Source organism: Thermobia domestica, chromosome 1 (assembly GCF_964235325.1).
Source record: "Thermobia domestica chromosome 1, izTheDome1.hap1.1, whole genome shotgun sequence".
NCBI lineage: Eukaryota > Metazoa > Arthropoda > Insecta > Zygentoma > Lepismatidae > Thermobia > Thermobia domestica.
Window position 1 is genome coordinate 1,002,993 of NC_137454.1, and position 19,044 is coordinate 1,022,036.

The window sequence follows — 19,044 nt, forward strand, 5'->3', positions numbered from 1 at the left end:
ATGCTTTCTCGTAGTAAAATGGTAAATGTTCTCGCTTTTGGTAAGGGAGACCCAATTGCGTACCCTCATGGGAGTCCGACATTAAACTTCAGGTTCTTGTCTCATAACCTGGCTACTGAAGAGGAATCTAGAACTCCTATTACTCTACGAATCAAACGAAGAAATACATATAAAAACTATGTTCCTATGTCATTCATTCTAACTACATAAATGTATGGATTAAAATTATTTGACTTGTGATTAAAAAGCAGTAGCAAGAACAGTAAATTTATTCTTCTTTTTCATTACAAAATGGCTCTAAATATTTCAGCTCAATGGGAGTGTCAATTTCCTTGCGTTTAAAAGAGAAAAAAAAAAGAAAGAAAAAGAAAAATGGCACTATTGTGTAAAGAAATAAGTATACGTAAAATCAAGTATTACCAAGTAAATTTGGTGTTATTTCAGTTTCCCAGCATTTGACTTTCACGGTTTTGTAAACGATGGTTTGCAACGGTTGGGTCAATGCAGCAGATTGCTCCCTCCCTCTCCCGTCCCCTTAAAAAAAGGTAGAAAACAAAAATATATTATAAGGGCTACAGAGAGAAAGAAGAACTGGCTTTCGATCATGTATAGATCATTCCCAATGAAAAAAGGGGAAGAGGAAACTTTTTTTAATTCCCTAATAATGCTCTATGCAGGATCGAAAGTAACTACGATTTTTATTTACGATTTTTTTTATATGTATTTTCCAGGAAACTGTAAATGCATTGTATTTTAGTATGCATGTATTTTTTGTCTTGCTGCATGTCGCATTGTGCTAGCGTGGACTTGGAACAAGGCCGTTCTAAGGTTTGCATAACAAAATTGTTAAGTACTTGAAATGCGTAATTTTATGAAATGCTGGTATACGAGGGGCAATCAAAATGTTCCCGGAATTCTGTTGTAGTTCTTTATTACCACAATATAAGTACGCATTTACTTAATCATATTCAAAGTAGGCACCTTCGGAACACACACACTTACTCCACTGTTGCTTAAGGTTAGTGTAAAGGGACAAGTTTAACCGATAGCTGGCACTACAGTCTTCGTATCTTTCCCATGTATTTTTTTACCTTTCACGAAAATTTACAATTTCTCTTACAAATTTCAACCTAGAGACTTCAAATTTTTAGAGAAGGAACTTCATAACCCATTAAAGGGAACAATCCGTGCCGATTTTTTATTCAGAATTTTCTTCACAGTTAAAACAGTTCCTTATTAAAAGTTTGGGTATCCATTTCAACAATCAAAGCATTTCAACAATGAAGAAAATTCTAAATAAAAAGTCGGCACGGATTGTTCCCTTTAATAGGTTATGAAGTTCCTTCTCTAAAAATTTGAAGTCTCTATTTTGAAATTTGTAAGAGAAATTGTAAATTTTCGTGAAACTTAAAAAATACATGGGAAAGATACGAAGACTGTAGTGCCATATATCGGCAAAACTTGTCCCTTTAAACCAACCTTAAAAAATCGACGGAAGTCCTCTTTTGGTATCTTCGGAAGTTGAATCGTCGTGTTAGTTTTAATCTCTTCTACCTTGGCGAAACGGAAGAGGTCCATTCTTAGCTTTGGTAAGAGCCAAACATCCGATGGTGCTACTATTTTTAAGGCTATTAAACTTTTTGAATCAAATTTTCCTCAGTTTGTACATGAACTTGATGTTTACGGGTTCCTCGATCTGTGAAATTGCTCTGACTGATCATTATAAATTCCTCCGTTCAGCTACATTACTTATACACTGCCTGTTATGACCTGTTCACACTTGTCAATTTCATAATTAGACAATCTAAGGACTGTGCTGTACAAGAGTCATTGTGATTACATCGCAAGTGCTAAAACTAGAACAGCATTCTGAGAATTTTTTGACTTCTCCTCGTATATATTTCATCCTCACTATTGCGCCGCTATCATCAGGCAGTTTTCTTAGAATATCGCTGAACTATTTCTACTTAATTTACAGAAATGTATACTTGTATGTTAGAATATGAATATTGTAGTGAAGCTATAAGTGTAAAATTTGAGACATGAAGTATGAATACATTTAAAAAAATCAAAATCAAAAGCTTTGATAAAAAAAAATTTCCTGAAATATAGTTTGGCACACATGTATCCGTAAAAATCACGTTTAATAATACTCCAGGAACAAATAAATAAACTAGTTATGGCAACATTGGATACTAGTTTGAAGTACAAGTGGCAGTCACTATTGGCTGATTTCTTTACTGCTTCTATTTTGATACCTTACACGTTTACGATTACGGATTGTGTTTCAGAAATAGAATTATATTTTCTGTAAATTAAGAAGAAATAAGAAGGATGTAAAATAAGTAATAAACTCAACTACTTGACGTAACAGCCTGCTCCAGCGCCATCTGTTAGCGACCAACTGAACTACGTCTAGCCTACCGGCGAGCACGTGATGAGCGCACTGCGATGCATTGTCCCTAACAGGCGCATTAGGAGCTTTCTAGACGTAGTGGCCATCACGTCTTGTTTTCACGTCACTCCCTAGTTTTCCTCACGACGCAGGGTGGTCGCCAAAAATTGGGAAGTACCGCCTTGGAAATAGTTCGGTGATATTCTGAGAAATTTGTTTGGTGATATTCGCGAAACAATGAGAGGACGAAATAAATTGTGCTACATAAATAAAACTACTCATTCCAAGCAAACAATAATTTTATTATTCAGTTTCATAAAAGTGCGTAAATATGTATACTTTAGGTTATGAGATATTCGAATTTTATAGCTAGTCCCTCTCTCTTGCCTACACCAAAACTCGTGATCCTGTAGTTTGCCAGGAAAAGTATCTAATTTAGAGAGGAGGAATTATTCGGTTGTTTGAATGCTTTTTAGGAGACAGTGGGATGATGGCTTAGTGATAAAGCGCTCAGCTCTCGTATCCAAGCTTGTCGTATCGTGTTTTCTTGAGTTCACTCAGGGTTCTTCCTTATTTTGATTTTAATTACTTGCGTTACTTATCTGTCTTCTTCAGCCTAAAGACGTAACCATGAGCCTTTATACTAAAGGTTTCATTTTATTAATGAAGTTACGGAAAAACAACAGAAAAATCTGGCGGAGACTTGAATCCCGATCGCCGTTTGTGATGTGAATTTTCAGCTGTTTGCGGAACTGATGCTCTAATCCATTGAGCTGCTAACGACATTTCTGTCTTCTTTTGCGCTGTATTTTTTCAATTCCTGCAGACCAACTACGTGCTGAGAATTTTCAGAAGAAATATTTGTGGTTATTTCAGTTGAGAAAACATATTTCTTCAATTGAAATAGCCATTGTATTGGATATTTGTGTAGATGGTTGGTCTGTAGAGGTTAAAGAAATAAAACGCCAGAACACAGAAATCCACGCTGTGTCACTGGTAGCTCAATTGATAAGAACAATAGCTTCGGTAAGCGGGAAATCGGAGATCGAACTTGTTCAGCCTATCAGGATGGGCACAAAGTGCTTTCCCAAAACAAGTATTTCTTCAAATATTGGTGAAAGCGACTTTGTGCCCACCCTGTATATATTAGTATGAATAAAGAAATCTCGAAGTAGGCATAGAAAAGAAATTACTTGTCAGGGTATTGAAGAAAGAATGGTGTGCAGAAGTGATGGCATTTGTATGGTTGAATGCTACACCGTTTTGTTTGGCAATTATCTAACGCAAACACAAATGCAGTGCAACCAGAGCCCACTCTACTATGGCTAAAAACACGTTAAACTTCATTTTTATGTCTGTATGTTGCCACGAGTGCAGCATTCACAACACGATACACATCCAGTCGATAATCAGTTTTACATCAAACTCTATCAAGCATGTGTGGTATAATTTCAGATGGTTCACATTATTGATTTTAACACGGTACATAATGTCTTTGGTAAATCTCCACAAGAACAAATCAAATCTTGTGAGATCGAGGCTTATTAGGGGCCAAGAAATGGGACCTTGATATCTGCTCCATTGAATTTCAAAGTGAAGATCTAAAACACGGAATTAATACAAACGTAGTGAGGGGATGTCCCATCATGATGGAAGATAATTTTAAAGGCAGGTGTTTCTATCTGACGTGTCACGCTGTGAATAATATACACATAGAAACATGCTGACATGCAAACGCATTTTAACTTTTTTACTTTCTTTTTGGTGACAGTACAGACACTTCTGCAAGTACTACGTTTGCTCTCGCTCTGAATAAACTGTTTGAATTGCCAAACAAAATGGTGTATCAATCAACGACCAAAGTGCTGTTCAACGAAGCTTTATCGTTCTTTCTCAAGACCCTGTATAGTGATGAAGATATCACACAGACTGAAAAAGTTCACTGTAAGCTCTTTCACTAAATGCCTTATCAGATGGGAAAGGGGGAGAGTCTGAATTTCAATATGGACACTACACATGTACTTTTCTCTCCCTTGGTTTGTCTTTCCTTCCAACTTCTCTTCCCTGTCTCATGAAGCATTTAGTGGAAACGCTTGTACACCGTCCGACAATTAAGTAATGAAACTGATTTTATACTGACGAAACAGTGAATGCAATCCGTAAACCAGTATATGCATTCGAAAGAGTAATCCCTCCTCTACAATCTGGCATGTGACAACACCGCATTGTCACACGCAAAACCTGACGGGAAATACGACGCCGATACCATCAGATACTGAGAAGCCCTCGTCACGCTAGCAGCATGGAGCAGAGACCGAATATCAAATTCTGTGTTAAACTGGATAAAAGTGATCAGAGACTGTCGATTTGATGCGGTGAGCGTATAGGGATGTAGAGATACAGAGAAACTACGTCTTCAGAAGTCCAAAGTGAAGACAATGCTCCTGTGTTTCTACGGCAGTAAAAGTATCATTCATCATGAATTTGTATCAGAAAGTCACACAGTGAACGCTCAGGTTTATATAAGTGTTTTGGAACGTTTCATGAAGAGAATTCGTCGTGTTCGGTCTGAATACTCAGCCGCAGGTAGCTGGTTCCTTAATTCACGACAATGCAAGCGCTCACCGGACAGTACTTGTTCACGAATATTTGGCCCAAAAATAAATGTGTGTGTGCTGCATCATTCCCTCCATTAAAGGACCATTAAAAGCACGACTTTTTGGCGATGTTGAAGACATCCAAGAAGCTGTGACAACTGTATTACAGGACATACCACAAACTGAGTTGCAGAGGTCGTTCTTGCATCATCGTGGCACTCGCTGTATTGACGCAAGAGGGATGTACTTTGAATAATAAATAGGTATTATTACATTATCTTTGTTTGGTTGGTAACAATAAAACCAGTCTCATTACTTAACGGACGGTGTAGATGTCGTTTTTAGTTTTGTGTGACAATGCCTTTACTATTTTCTGATAAATATATATAAGAATTAAAGGATTTTTGTATATTTTCCAATGTGCATTAATATTTAGTTGCATGTTTAATAGTCAGATTGTGAGTAATAATTATATGATTTTTCATTTTTCTCTTCTTCTTTTCTAAGCTTCTTTTTTCTTTATGTTCACGTATTGAAGGAAATGAGCTCAGAATACCATTGAGTGACAGTGTCTCGTTATGAAAAGCATGCTTGCATGATTTCTTTTTATTTATTTATTTATTTTGTTTTGTTTTGTTTGTTTTGAATTGTGTTTGTTTATTTTTGTTGTGCTTTGTTTAGATTATTCATTCAGTGCATATAATGATGAAAGCAAGTATTGCACTCTTCCTCGCATGGCTGAACCGCCTCTTCCACCATGGCCTGTAGCAACTATACCACGGCGTCCTCTGTCCACCTCAGGTAAACAATTGAATGGTTGAAGGGAAAGGGAATTAGTTCAATTAGAAATTGTGCAGGGATTTCAGGGGCTTCAAAAATTAAAATTAGCAGACGATGTTGCATGTATATGGAGGTGCTGTAACCACACTGTGTTCGTTTCAGGTTTTCTAATCCAGTGGTTCTCAACCGTTGCGTCGCGACACACTGATGAGTCGCAAAATGTGGCGTGAAATTTGGGAATTTAGTGAGCCAATTAGTCACAATCAATTTAGTCAAACTGTAACAGTCAGCGCCTTCAATGGCAGTAACAATGCTCAATACTATATAGAGTCATTACTTTTTAGAAACTTATAGTTTTACATTATTATTAGTGGCGTACACTACAAGGAGGGTTTCGGGATTTTAACCCCGTTAAGATATGGTGGGAAAAGAAACATTTACTATATTAAGATATACGGGAATCCTGCATGTCCTGAAAGGAAATGAGATTGAATATTTGACATCCCCCTGATGAAACTCTGCGTATTCCACTGACGTGACATTTATATAATTTTAGTATATCAAACAAGTGTGTCGCAATGTTGTAGGTATACCGTAAAGTTGTCGTCAGTCAAAAAAGGTTGAGAATCACTGTTCTAACCAACATTTCAGCAAATCTCCTTAGGTACATAAGAAAAATATACATAGCATTATATATATTGATAAAGTTGAGTGTCAGGGTGAGCATAAGTATATTGATAAAGTATTGTAACCTCCAATAAGTTAACAAAAATAACTTGTCTTTTTATAATAAAGTATTGACTATATGGTTATTAGAAAAAAAAATACTATCACGCACAAGTTCTTTTGTAAATAACTTTGAAACAAATGAAGCAGCTCAATCAACTGCAATAAAGAAACGGATATAAAATTTCTTGTTGCTTCAAAGAAAAGGCACCCAGATTGATCAATTTGTCCCGTGTTATGTAGGCAAGTAAAGTGTATTAGGCAGGTAGGAAATTGGCAGTATTCAAGGTGGTAAGAGTTATATATTTCGTTTATATGTTTGTAATATTTTGTCGTAACATAGAACTCAACCTGCGTATCTGTTAATCGTCAAAATTTTTAGAGATTGATAAAAATTATACTAAGGATTATGTTTCTTCTTTTCTCTAATGACTCTTTGTATGTGTTATGTTAGTATATGTGGTATGTTAGTAGAAAGTATTTTCCAGGGACTGAAATTGATTGTTTAAAACATTAGTTCACACGAAATAAATGATACAGGAATCTTTTAAGAACGCGATTTATTAATGTCACTATTGATACAACTATACCGACCGATTCTGTCTTACTTGATATGTCTGTGCAGCATGCAATCGCTACACCCTTCATTTAATTTTAAAAAAATAAAGAGAGAGAGAAGAAAGAAAGAAAGAAAAAAGACAAAAATAGGAAGGAAAGGTGTTAGTGTTGTTTCCTCTTATAGGCTGTTAATTGTGGTCGCTGTGCTTGAACGGAAAGGTCAGTGAGAGGAAGGCAAACATGTGAACACTGTTTTCGTTGGCCTAATACCTCTGTATTAGTGCCTTCGGTACAGAGTTCCGGATTCGATTCCCAGTAAAAGAACATTGAAATCCGAACGCATTACGGTGGTCCAGATTCCACCTTAAACTATGGGTCCACGAACTTCAACTTTAATTAATAAACTTGAACAAAATAGTAAAAGCAAAAACATTCGGGACATGTACGGTATAAGAGCATCAACAAATTTAAGAAAGGCTGTCAACCATGAAGCCATATATTAAAGGAAACCGCTGAACAATTCTCACTAACACAGATAGAACCTTGAATAGATGGAAGTATTTGTTTAATGGTTTTCGTAACACGCAGCCAAACACTAATATTCGTGGAAAAAGACAAATGGAGACAGCAGAACCGTTTATTCCAGAGCCTTACCGAACAGAAATAGAAACTACTGTAAAGAAATTAAAGAAATACAGATCTCCGGGTGAAGACGAAATTCCGGCTGAGTAAATTTTAATTGGAGGGGGAAAATTGTGGAACAAAATATACGAACTCATTCTTCTTATCTGGAATAAGGAGGAATTAGCACAAGAATAGAAAGAATCAGTCATTGTTCCACTTCACAACAAAGGCGACAAAACTGATTGTAATAATTATCGAGGCATTTACTTCTCTCAACATCGCATAAAATCCTCTCAAACATTGTATTAGCAAGATTGACCCTATATGTAGATGAAATTAATGGAGATTATCAGTGCGGGCTTAGACGAAATCAATCAACTATCGACCAAATATTTCCCATTCGACAAATACTCGAAAAGAAATGGGAATACAATACCCCGGTACATCAATTAATTATGATTTTAGAAAGGCTTACGAATCGGCTAGAGAGAAACATTGTACAACATTCTTACAGAATTTGAAATTCCGACACAAATCTAGTTAGATTAATTAAGATGTGTTTAAATGAATCTCAAAGTAAAGTCCGGCTAGGGAAATACTTGTCTACGATCTTTCACGTCGAGAATGGCCTGAAACAAGAAGGTGCGTTGTTTCCATTATTTTTCAGCTTTGTCTTGGAGTACTCTATAGGGAAAATCAAAGATAGCAACCAGCGCCTAGAGCTGAATGGTATTCACCAAGTTATAGCATATGTTGATAACGTAAATCTGATTGGAGATTATAAGAGAACAATAGAAAGAAATGCAGAAGTCCTATTAAACGCTTGCAGGGATTGGTTTAGAAGTAAATGCACAGAAAACTATATATACATAGAAGTTCGTCGGGATCTTAATACTGCAAATTATGATAACGCTAAAATATCAAATAATAGTTTCAATACAGTAATTAGCCTACTGTGTCATTGTTATTCTCTGTCAAGATTGTTATGATGGACGGTATTATCTTCAATAGTCATTGTTGATACGTTATCAGAGTAGTAACGTCCACCGAAACTGTTTTAGCATACATTAGACATAAGAAGCAGTAGGGTAAGCACTCCTTGGTTCAATTTAACACATTACACCAGTTGCACACTCTGACTTATCATCACTTTATTATGTTTCTTTTTCTTTCTTGCAACTGGTGCTAGTTTGTTTTCAGAGCGCAGCAATGGGCATCGGATAATATAATAAATGATAATGGAAGGATGATTTAATAAATGAGAATAACAGGATAGTTTACCAAATGAGAATATTATTTGATAAATCGATTTGAGCATAAACGGCATCTTATATTTCTATTTAGTTATGCAGTAACCGAAGGTTAATTGTGGACTCCTACGTATAAGATATTGCCAAACATATTCCTAAACGCAAGGGAAAATAAAACAGACATCGTGATTACTACAAATTACTATATTCAAATTCAAATTAAAAGAGTTTCCAACAACATATCGTTTCATCTCTAAAACTAATACATAGCTGTAAGAGATTATTAATTTCATTTGTCTGAAATGTGAGGAGAGCTCATTTATTGAATCGTTTATATCTTGAATGATAAGCTAAAATTGTATTAACATGAAACTAAAATTGTATTTCCAGGGTACCCGAGTGGAAACATGAGGAACACACTTTTGCGAAGAGGTTCAAATCAGGGACAGAAGCCGTTGCCACCCATTCGAAGGACTTCCTCTATCTCCAACCCCAACGCCACCACAATGGCCTCCATACGGCAGGCTCAGCAGTTGGCCATCCAGGCCATGCAGCAGGTAAACGCCAACGCATCTCAGCCTCCAAGCAACGTCCAGGCCAACTCCGAAACATCGTCTCTTCATAGTAGCAATACCAGTACCCCTCGTGGAAGCATGGAAAGTCTACCTCCTCCACCGCCCTTCTTGCTAGAAAACTCGCAGGATGGAAGTAGTGTGGATGGTAATAAAACTGCTGAAGCGCAGAAGAACGCAGACCCTGTTCTGTCAAAGAGAAGCATTAGTGTCGCAGATACCGTTCGAACTCTGACCGAGTTAAATCATCAGCCAGCGAGTCCCAACATGGTACGTCGAACGCATTCTCTGAGGGTGGGGGAGACAAATATCATAAGGTCTCAAAGTGCAGAGCGAAAGCCAATGCGTGGCGAAGTGGTCGAAGAATCTATGGCCACTAGCAGAGCCAGTCTCATCCAAGCGCTTAGTGCGAAGTTAGGCCACCAACCAGGATCTCCAGGGAAACATGGCTCGGCCACGCTTAGTCCCAAGCACACTCGAAGGCATTCAGAGGAGTTCTTCAGGCAGAGTCCTCTGCAGCACTTGAAGACAGCTCAGAAAGCATTCCAACAGCAACAACAGACATCGACGCTGACTCACAGCACCGAACAGAATTTCCGCCAAACAATACATTTCCAGACTCTGCAGCACGGGCGTCGAGCATCCGAGCAAGCGGAAGATTCGTGGTATGGCTCTTCTCCTCAGCATCAAACTCTCCTGCAGAGCCTCAACGCCAAGTTCTCGCAAAAACAGGGAGACAGCGAAAGTGGGCGAGGATCGAAGCAAGGCTCTCCGAAGCTGCGACATGGACTTTCACCCAAACAGAGCTTCTTAGACACCCTGAACGCAAAACTCGCCCAGCAGCAGCAGTCTCAAGGCGGACAAACCTGTAACACTGCGATGAAAGTCCGGCAGTGGATCGCCAGCCGGACGATTCCAGACCCTACCGTGTGCCATGAGTCGTTAATGGACCAGATTAAGCGAGGAACTTCACTTCGGAAAACGCGAGCAGTCAATGATCGCTCGGCACCTCGAATACACTGACTAAGCGTTTGTTATTTTGTGGCCAAATACGAGCGTCTCGGTGCACGTGAAACCATTAGTGAACCCAGCAGCCCTCGAGAAGTGCGGAAGTTTGATGCGTACCCTTTCTGGAGTCTCCCTTCGAGTCCCAGCGTCCTTCGAAGGCTGGCCGTGGGTTTTACTGATTCCGTGTAGGCAGCAGCGCATTCTGTACGGGTTATAAATGAAGTGTTCGAAAACATCTATTCGTTAATGAGTTCTAAGAATCAAAAGAGGGTTGAGTTAAACTTGTCCATGAAACTTGTAAAAAGTATAGCGTAGATGAAAATTTAACATTTTTTTATATATATATAATGGGAAAATTAGAAAATATTGTAAACAAATAACATACCGTTATAGAAAGATTAATGACTATTACCTCCCTTATTCATATATTTGACATTATTCGGCAGTGGTCCCTCTTGTAAATATAAATTTAAGTAATTTGTTGTTTCGTTTCTTCTAAGTCAGATATAATTGTGCCTTTAATAATAGTCCTTTCACATATTCAGCACCAGAAATATTTTCATTTAGTATCAAGAACGGAAGACTTTGTTGTCTTACTTTTATTGTCTGAATATAAAATACAATCAGTTGTAAAAACAGTCGATGCACGCTTAAGCTAGGTTGCCATGCTGCTAGAATCTTGTAGCTGTCAAAAAAATCTTACAACCCTACATTATTTCTTCATGTAAACGTAGTCTTCAAAAGGGACATCCAATAATTTTTTTTCATCTTGCAAAGAGTCAAACCATTTGCAACTTTCTAGGTCGTCTTGCTTGCTGTCTGCTATCGCCTTCCCACTGACATAAAAAAAAAAAAAAAAAAAAAAAAAAAAAAAAATTAAAAAAAGTCGCTCTTCCGAAACGACGGATTCTTTTGGACAGGGAGGGGAAATGCACCAAAATACACCTTTCAAATGAGGAGGTTCACTATTTGTCCTGTGCAGTGCATGAGTGCAGTTCTGCATGGGTGGAGATATCTTTCTTGCTTTCAGAAAGTTGTACTGTGTAAACAAGTAAATAGAAAAATAGAGTTGCAAGATTTTTTTTTAATGGCAACTACAAGATTCTGTAGCATGGCAACCTAGCTTTAGATATATGTATATATTTTTTTTTCGTCAACAATTTTAAAACTGAGACACGTATTTAAATGTTAACTTCTGTAACTTAAAAGAGGTCATGGTTTTCTCCAAGTTACAGTAACGGTATACTTGAATTTGCCATTCACTCGCGAGTTTTTTAAGAAAAGGAACTGTAAGCAGGTATTAACTTTTCATAAATATGGTACAATATTTTACTTTACACCCTCTTTTGTCATTATTATTATTATTATTGTATTTCTAACTTTTAACACGTCAGTCACTCAATTAATGCTGCAAGAGGGACGTGATTTCTGTTTAAAGGTATTGAAATCTTCATTTATAATCCAACGTACAGATATCTTCTGTGTGTACATATATATAATTCTGTATCTTTATAGCGCGTAAAGTCAGTGAAGAAACAATAGTGAAGCGAGTGCGAGAGAAAGTTAAATATCGGAAAGTGAAACTTATCTTTTCGTAAATGAAAATAAGTGAAACCAAGAGATGAGTTTCTCCTTTTATCTTAGTCATTTTCCCGTTCTGTGTCTGCTGGAAGGAAGTGTGGACAAGACGTACGAAGTGTGGAAATGGTGGGATTTCAGTCGTGTGCACTTGCATCAGATATTCTTAAGCACTTGTGCAAAATAATAATAATAATAAAAAGTTATACATATATAAATATATATTTAAAAGAAATGAAGAAGTTACACACAACCATGTGTTCATTGTGATCCAGTGTATTAAAAAATATTTAATCAATGCTATGGCAGTGTGCTGTAAATTTTTTGTTTTGTTTTGTATCAAACAGTTTATGTTTGTAAATACTAAAGATGAAATATTTCCTATATTTATCTGAGTTCTATCTACAAAACGATGAGTATGAATGTTCAGTTTATTTTATTTGTATTTTCAAGTTCTTTCTATTTCTTTTTTCCGTTTGGTGGTGTCACGTGCTGATGACACACATACAAGTTTGTTGTATCAGTTGTTGAGACAGATCTTGTTTTCTTGATGATAAAGAGAAAGTATTAGATCCTCGTGACGCGTCAAAAATATTTTCTGATCCTCGTTTAGGGAGTGTAGTATAAGTATTCGTGAAACAAGAATAATATTGTATGTATCAGGTGACGGTGAAATATTTAAGCGGATGCAGATTCAAGCACGAGATAGTCTGTTGTGTTGGGTCAAATGTACTTCAATCCAATTGGGGTTTGCGGGCTCAGAACCTTCGAGGACCCATCTTCATTAGGAAGTTGAATTAACAGGTAGGGGGTTCCAATATAAAAAACTAGAAATGATGTCTTCCGTGTACTTGATATTGTCCGAGCCGAGCACAACTTTATTGACAAAATATGAATTGATTAAAAAAAAATCATCACAGCTGATAGAAGACCATACTCTCTTCCTCAGTGACTCTTATTATTTCATGCCTTCGATTCACTTACAAGCAAAGTTTCGGAGAAAGCCCTCACCTGCAGAGAAACTAAGCACTTCATTTGAAGGACCAATTCATACTGATTACAAGCCAATAAAATTCCTGTACGGTTGAGAACTGTTCGAAAGATTCAACTACAGTTCTCAACCGTACAGGAATTTTATTAGCTTGTAATCAGTATGAATTGGTCCTTCAAAGGCATGCTTAGTTTCTCTGCAGGCGAGTGCTTTCTCCCGAACTTCCCTTGTTAGCTTTGCATCGTGCCAAGTCAGAATTATTGAGATAACCAATGATCGTTAATAAATTGAAGGCGACACATGAATTAACATATACCGAAGTCCAGTGTAGAAAACTGGTAATATTGGACCTGAAATCCGATGCACCAACCACGTAGTTGAGTATTGGTCAACCGTTGTGAATAAATTGATGGTTAAGATCACGGCTCGTCAATTCATACCAAGATACGGGCACGGCAGATTGTACTGGCTATCATAAAAGATGAATAACCCATTCCCTCATTTATGTATGTATAAGAAAACAACTACTGCTATTAGTAAATTCGTTCGAAAATTGTCGAAAGTAAATTAATAATGTGTGTATATATATAGTCATGTTCAAAAGTTATCATAGACAGTGGAATTCTCATCACAGTTCCAAGTGACCTTAGAAACTAACTTAAAAAAAAAAAAATAAATAAAATAAAATAAAAGTATGGTTTCACCTGATTTAACATATCTAGTCCTTGTAAAAGAAATATTTCTGATGCGTCGCAGAGGTTGCAGAATAGAATGTATATGTGTGAGCAAAACAGGGTCTGAATTACTTCAGCATATTAAAAGAGAAAATCTCATTTTTGTTTTGTACTTTGTAATCTCAAATTCTATGTTTTGTTTCCACCAAGATCAGCACTACACATCTGTAATATTAATCTTAACAATTTGCAGAGGCATGTTAATAGTTTCATATATTTGATGAAAAACAACGCAATATAATATTAAAAAAAATGAATGAAAAGTAAGTGATTAATAAACTGTGTGTAAGATTTTACTTGTTTTCAAAGCTTTTGTTCTTGTTATGGGTCTGTAAAGAAAGAAAGTATTGTATGGTTTTTGAGAATAGTCCATAACGCTCTGATTTTGGCTACGGAAAGAGTGTACAACTTTGAAAGTTAAAATGTATTCTTGAGAATCATTTAAGCAATGTAACACTCCGTGTGTGCTTTGAGAAATTTTGTTTTGGTATTAAAAAAAAAAAAAAAAAAATAGTATGAGGAGTAGGAACGTCCATTTAGTAATAATGTTTTAAGAAATATGCTGACGATAGTTTGATTGGTTTATTAGAAGAATACTTTTTCAGAAATTTAAGACTTGAAAGTTATTTATATGCTTACAAGAATAAATCTGTGAGGAAAAATAATTTTTCTGGCTCTTAAACATTAAGGAAATAAAAATAGTAAAGAATCTGTCAACAAAACATGGTCTGTAGTTCCAGTAAACACAGAAACAAGTGTTCGGAAACCATGATTTGGTGAAAGCGTATAATATTAAAGTCGTACATATTTAAGACATAGATAAATTCAGATGTATGTACACTTTTTTTTCCGCAAAGAAAATCAAAATTTATTTTTCGAAAATGTCCGAATTTGTAGTAAAGAGTTTCCCCAGAAATATGTAAAAAAATAAGTCAATAGTTGAAAATATTTCTTTTTGTAGTTGTTCTTGTCAACTTCGGAAGGTGTTCACATTCTAAGACAGGTAGCATTTCATCTTTAAAATCTCATTCTTTTAGAAGACGTAAAATAGAAAAAAAAATGTACAGCATAATAATAATAATAAAAAATCTTTGAAGATTTTTTTTGTAGAGATTGTATGTGTAATTGTACAGATATCCACTGTGACTGGTTATTCTATTTCCTGCCAATTGTATGAATAACAGGGAGAGAGAGTGTGTGTGTGTGATGTGTGAGGAACAGGCTACCAGGTAGCATCATCGGGAAGGAGCCTCTTAAAAAGGTTTTACCATGTGTATGTGGGTTTCTACCAACAATTTGTGCGCGCGTGTGTATGTGTGCATTGTTCTGTATGGTTGCGAATATATATAGTTATATATACAGAGCGTTAGCCAACGATTTCATAAGCTTGTCAACATCTCATTCCATGATCGAAAGTATCTCTTAAAAAAAAAATGTTCTTGAACCAAAGCTACATTTTTGGTAATTTAGTCTAGAATTCCAAAGGCAGTTTCCATTTCTATTTGTAACGGCCGGCTACAGAAAGCTTTAGATCTCGAACGGGAAAAGGATAACGAGCAAAAGTTTGTAAGCTGTTATAAAGAAAATTGGAAAGCTAAGGAAGAAAATTTAAACCATTTTATTTATTTATTTTAAGCTTTGCAATAGTAATGATAATTCCTGTATTTTGTTATTTATTGTATGACTATGTTTTTAAATGAGGATGAAACAAATGCAGTTCTCGCAACAAGATGGCTCTCAGTGGGTAAGCCGAACAGTTGTATCCTCTTACCAGTGATTAATGACTTACACGTGTGAGTTTGGGAGGCCACTTTGTTTTTTCCTCTCTTTTTCTCCCTTGCCGACAAAAGGTAGATGCTCCGAAAATGAACACACTTACCAACTAACTGCTTGCATATAGTATATTCCTTCTCAACGGAAGAAGAAAGATTTTCTGCTATCAAATAGCAAAACAACACAAACCATTCGAGTTTCCAGGCTATTTTTTTTTTCTTCGCCAAAACATTTAAAACATTGCATTCCTTTCTCAAATGACAGAGAAAATCAACTTTTACTTACCGGTACCCCTATTTTGGCCGAGAACTATCAAACAATTCGAATTTCTTGGCAATACCGGATTTCGGAGAAAATATCTGTTTCATTACCATGTAGTGGGAGGAGAAAGCTAATAGGTCAATTTTCTATATCACTCACTAAGGCTTTTTAAGCTTTTGCGAGAAGATAGCAAGACAACTACAAAATGAGAAAGAGACTGTTTATAGTAGAAAAATATGAGTCATTAATTTGCAATGGTGTTTACAATAAAAACTGGCGTATTTTTGAGGAGCTATATTATCGTTGAAAACCTTACCCTCATTTTGTAGCACTATCCGAAATTGTAAGTTTTGCACGGGTTTGTTTGGTTTGAGTTCAGACATGGAATTGTCTATGTGTTTTTAAATATTCAAGTTTTTAATTGAAAAAGGAAACATAAATATGAATAATTAAACATATGCTTGAGACATTTATGCAACCAGTTATTTATTATTTTATTTCGGGTTGCATAACTTCTTGATCACACATAAACAAAATGGAGAATTTTGTATAGCATATAGATATGGATATTTACGTTTTAAGCCTTTACATTCTTAGTGCTCGTTTACTTAGTTCGGTGGATGAATAATTAAAAGCAAATACCAAAAAATCAAACAAGTCACACAGTCCCCCCTTCCTCCCTCGTAGCCTCCGTGTCAGTTTGCTAACAGCCGAATAAGCATCAGAAAACATGTTATTAAATTGCGTGGCAATAAATAATATGACAGAAATATTGATCAGTTAATTCATAGTAGTTCGTAGTTAGGTCGTGATGCTTTTTTTCCTTTCTTTCTTTCTTACAGAACTTGATATAGTAGTAAGTTTTCAGTTATTTTCAAATTGTAAGACAAAACTGTAATATTTCTTAAGAATATTCATGACTCATCCCTCTCACAACCTTTTAAAAAAATATTGCATCTCTACTGAATTGGCATATCAAATTCGGATTTGTTGACGATGAAATATTCTTAATTTCCGTATCTTGAATCATTACAATTGTATTGTCGTCCACAATTCTTATTTTCTCTCAAGCGTTCGTCGAAGGCTTTGTGTACGTTTAACGTAAATTCGACCAAGGAATAAAGTGTTGCCAAGCTCATAGAATCAGTTTGTTGCACCCTGTATACATAAATATATATGTATAAATAATTATACAAATGAATATATGCTTGTCATTTATGTAAATACACATATCGAAACGGAATAGCAATTCTGTAGCATTGTTTCTCGTCAAAAGGTCCTTTTTTTTTTAAAATATATATATATATCTAGTTTTGACCCCTTTAGTTCTATGTAGAGCTTTGTGGGTTGTGTACCATTCCTTCCTTCCTTCCGTAATTAAGTGGAGTTCATTATAATTGACAATAGCATTCAGGGGTCTGATAATTAATCGGTGATCAAAAAAGACAATCTTCTTTTTTTGTACTTTCATGTCTTAGGTTGTTTTTTAATTAAAAGCAAGAGCAGTGATAATTAGTTAGAAATATTTTTAAAGAAAGTTTTTAAAGATAAAAAGGCACGTGTAGATTGTTTTCCATTTGTTTTTTACTTGCAGACAAATAAAAATACGTGTACAAGTAATGTTAAGTAAGCAACCCATAACTTTTAAATTTGGGTGTTCCTGTGTTCAAATCCCAGCGGATCGGAGAAGATCCTCGCAGGAGCTTCAAAGTCAATATGTTCCCAAGAGATGCCTTTTTCAGACAGAGGTGATGGCCGTTCTGTTAATGTTGTTCATTGTCTATTTACTTAGGAAAACGACTGAATGGAAGACCTAAATTTGTTTCTGAATAAACGGTCCTTTGTATTTAAAACATTTGTGTAGAATATTGAAACAAGAAATATCTTCTTAGTTGATTGGAAGGAAACAATGTTCATGTATGGTTCAAGCATTAATCAATAAAATATAGTGTTTTTGATGTAACTCTTGTTATTTATAAAATAATCATATTCTTTCTTTTTATGGTACAAAGTCCGTCAGAAAAATGTGTATTTAATTCAATATATGTTACCTGCGTATAGTTTCAGAAGTTGAATGAATTACAATACGTAGTGCATGCATGTCATAACAGTGTATAGTGTGGTGTTTCCTCAACAGATGTTGGTACTCTCCTGACTGTAATACCTCAACACATGTCGTACTCTCATGATTTAACACCTCAACAGATGTCGGTACTCTTTTTGACTTAACAGCTCAACAGATGTCTGTACTCTCATGATTAACATCTCAGCAAATGTCTGTACTTTCATGATTTAACATGTCAACAGATGTCGGTACTCTCGTGACTCAACGCCTCAATAGATGTCGGTACTCTCATGCCTAACACCTCAACACACGTCGTACTCTCATGATTTAACATCTCAACAGATGGTACTCATGACTTAACGCCTTAACATATATCGGTACTCTCATTACTGACACAACAGGTGTTGTACTCATGACGTAACGCCTCAACATATGTTGGCACTCTCGTGACTGTAACACCTCAACACATGTCGTACTCTCATGATTTAATACCTCAACAGATGTCGGTACTCTCGTGACTTAACGCCTCAACATATCGGTACTCTCATGACTAACACCTCAACAGATGTCGTACTCTCATGACGTAACGAATTAACAGATGTCAGTACTCTATAGAACACTAGAACACTAAGTATTTTGGAAAGGATATAATGTATCCGGACAATACTAAAATTTTTGTTTCGAAATATGTTCTATTACACCGTGAACCAACAAACCGTAAAACCTTTCTGGGGGATTTCGAGATTGGGAATCTGTCGTAATACACCAACGAGAAAAAGCAACTAGAGTAATTTATATCATTCTTTTCTATAGAAAAATAAAATGGAATAATGACACAAAGTGATCTCTTATTTCCGTGAAAATCGATTATTGTGAACACTGTGAAAACTATAAAATGTTTTTTTTTTTTTTTCCTGCTGCTTTTGATGGATCAAGATAAAATTTTCAGTTTAAGCTGAAAATAAAATACGACACGTAAATAGATTTTATTATTTACCTATTTTCCACTGTTGCCACGTAATAACGAAAAGAATCGCGAGAACGGACATTTTCTTAAATATCTCTCTATTATTATTCTTTGTACATAGAAATATCACGTTTATTACGTAAACTGAAAAACTGCACTAGTACA

General features: G+C 35.8%; 1 protein-coding gene across 2 annotated transcripts in view; it reads left to right on the forward strand.

Annotated features, from left to right (window-relative positions):
* LOC145682998 (uncharacterized) overlaps nucleotides 1-17,805 on the forward strand; it is a 58,545-nt gene extending 40,740 nt beyond the window's left edge. For both annotated transcript variants that reach the window (XM_081754355.1, XM_081754356.1), the window contains exons 7-8: nucleotides 5,674-5,793; nucleotides 9,321-17,805. In XM_081754355.1, coding sequence (XP_081610481.1) covers nucleotides 5,674-5,793; nucleotides 9,321-10,525 — 1,325 coding nt within the window. In that variant the 3' untranslated portion in view covers nucleotides 10,526-17,805. The remainder of the gene's footprint in view (nucleotides 1-5,673; nucleotides 5,794-9,320) is intronic.
* The last annotated feature ends 1,239 nt before the right edge of the window (nucleotides 17,806-19,044 follow it).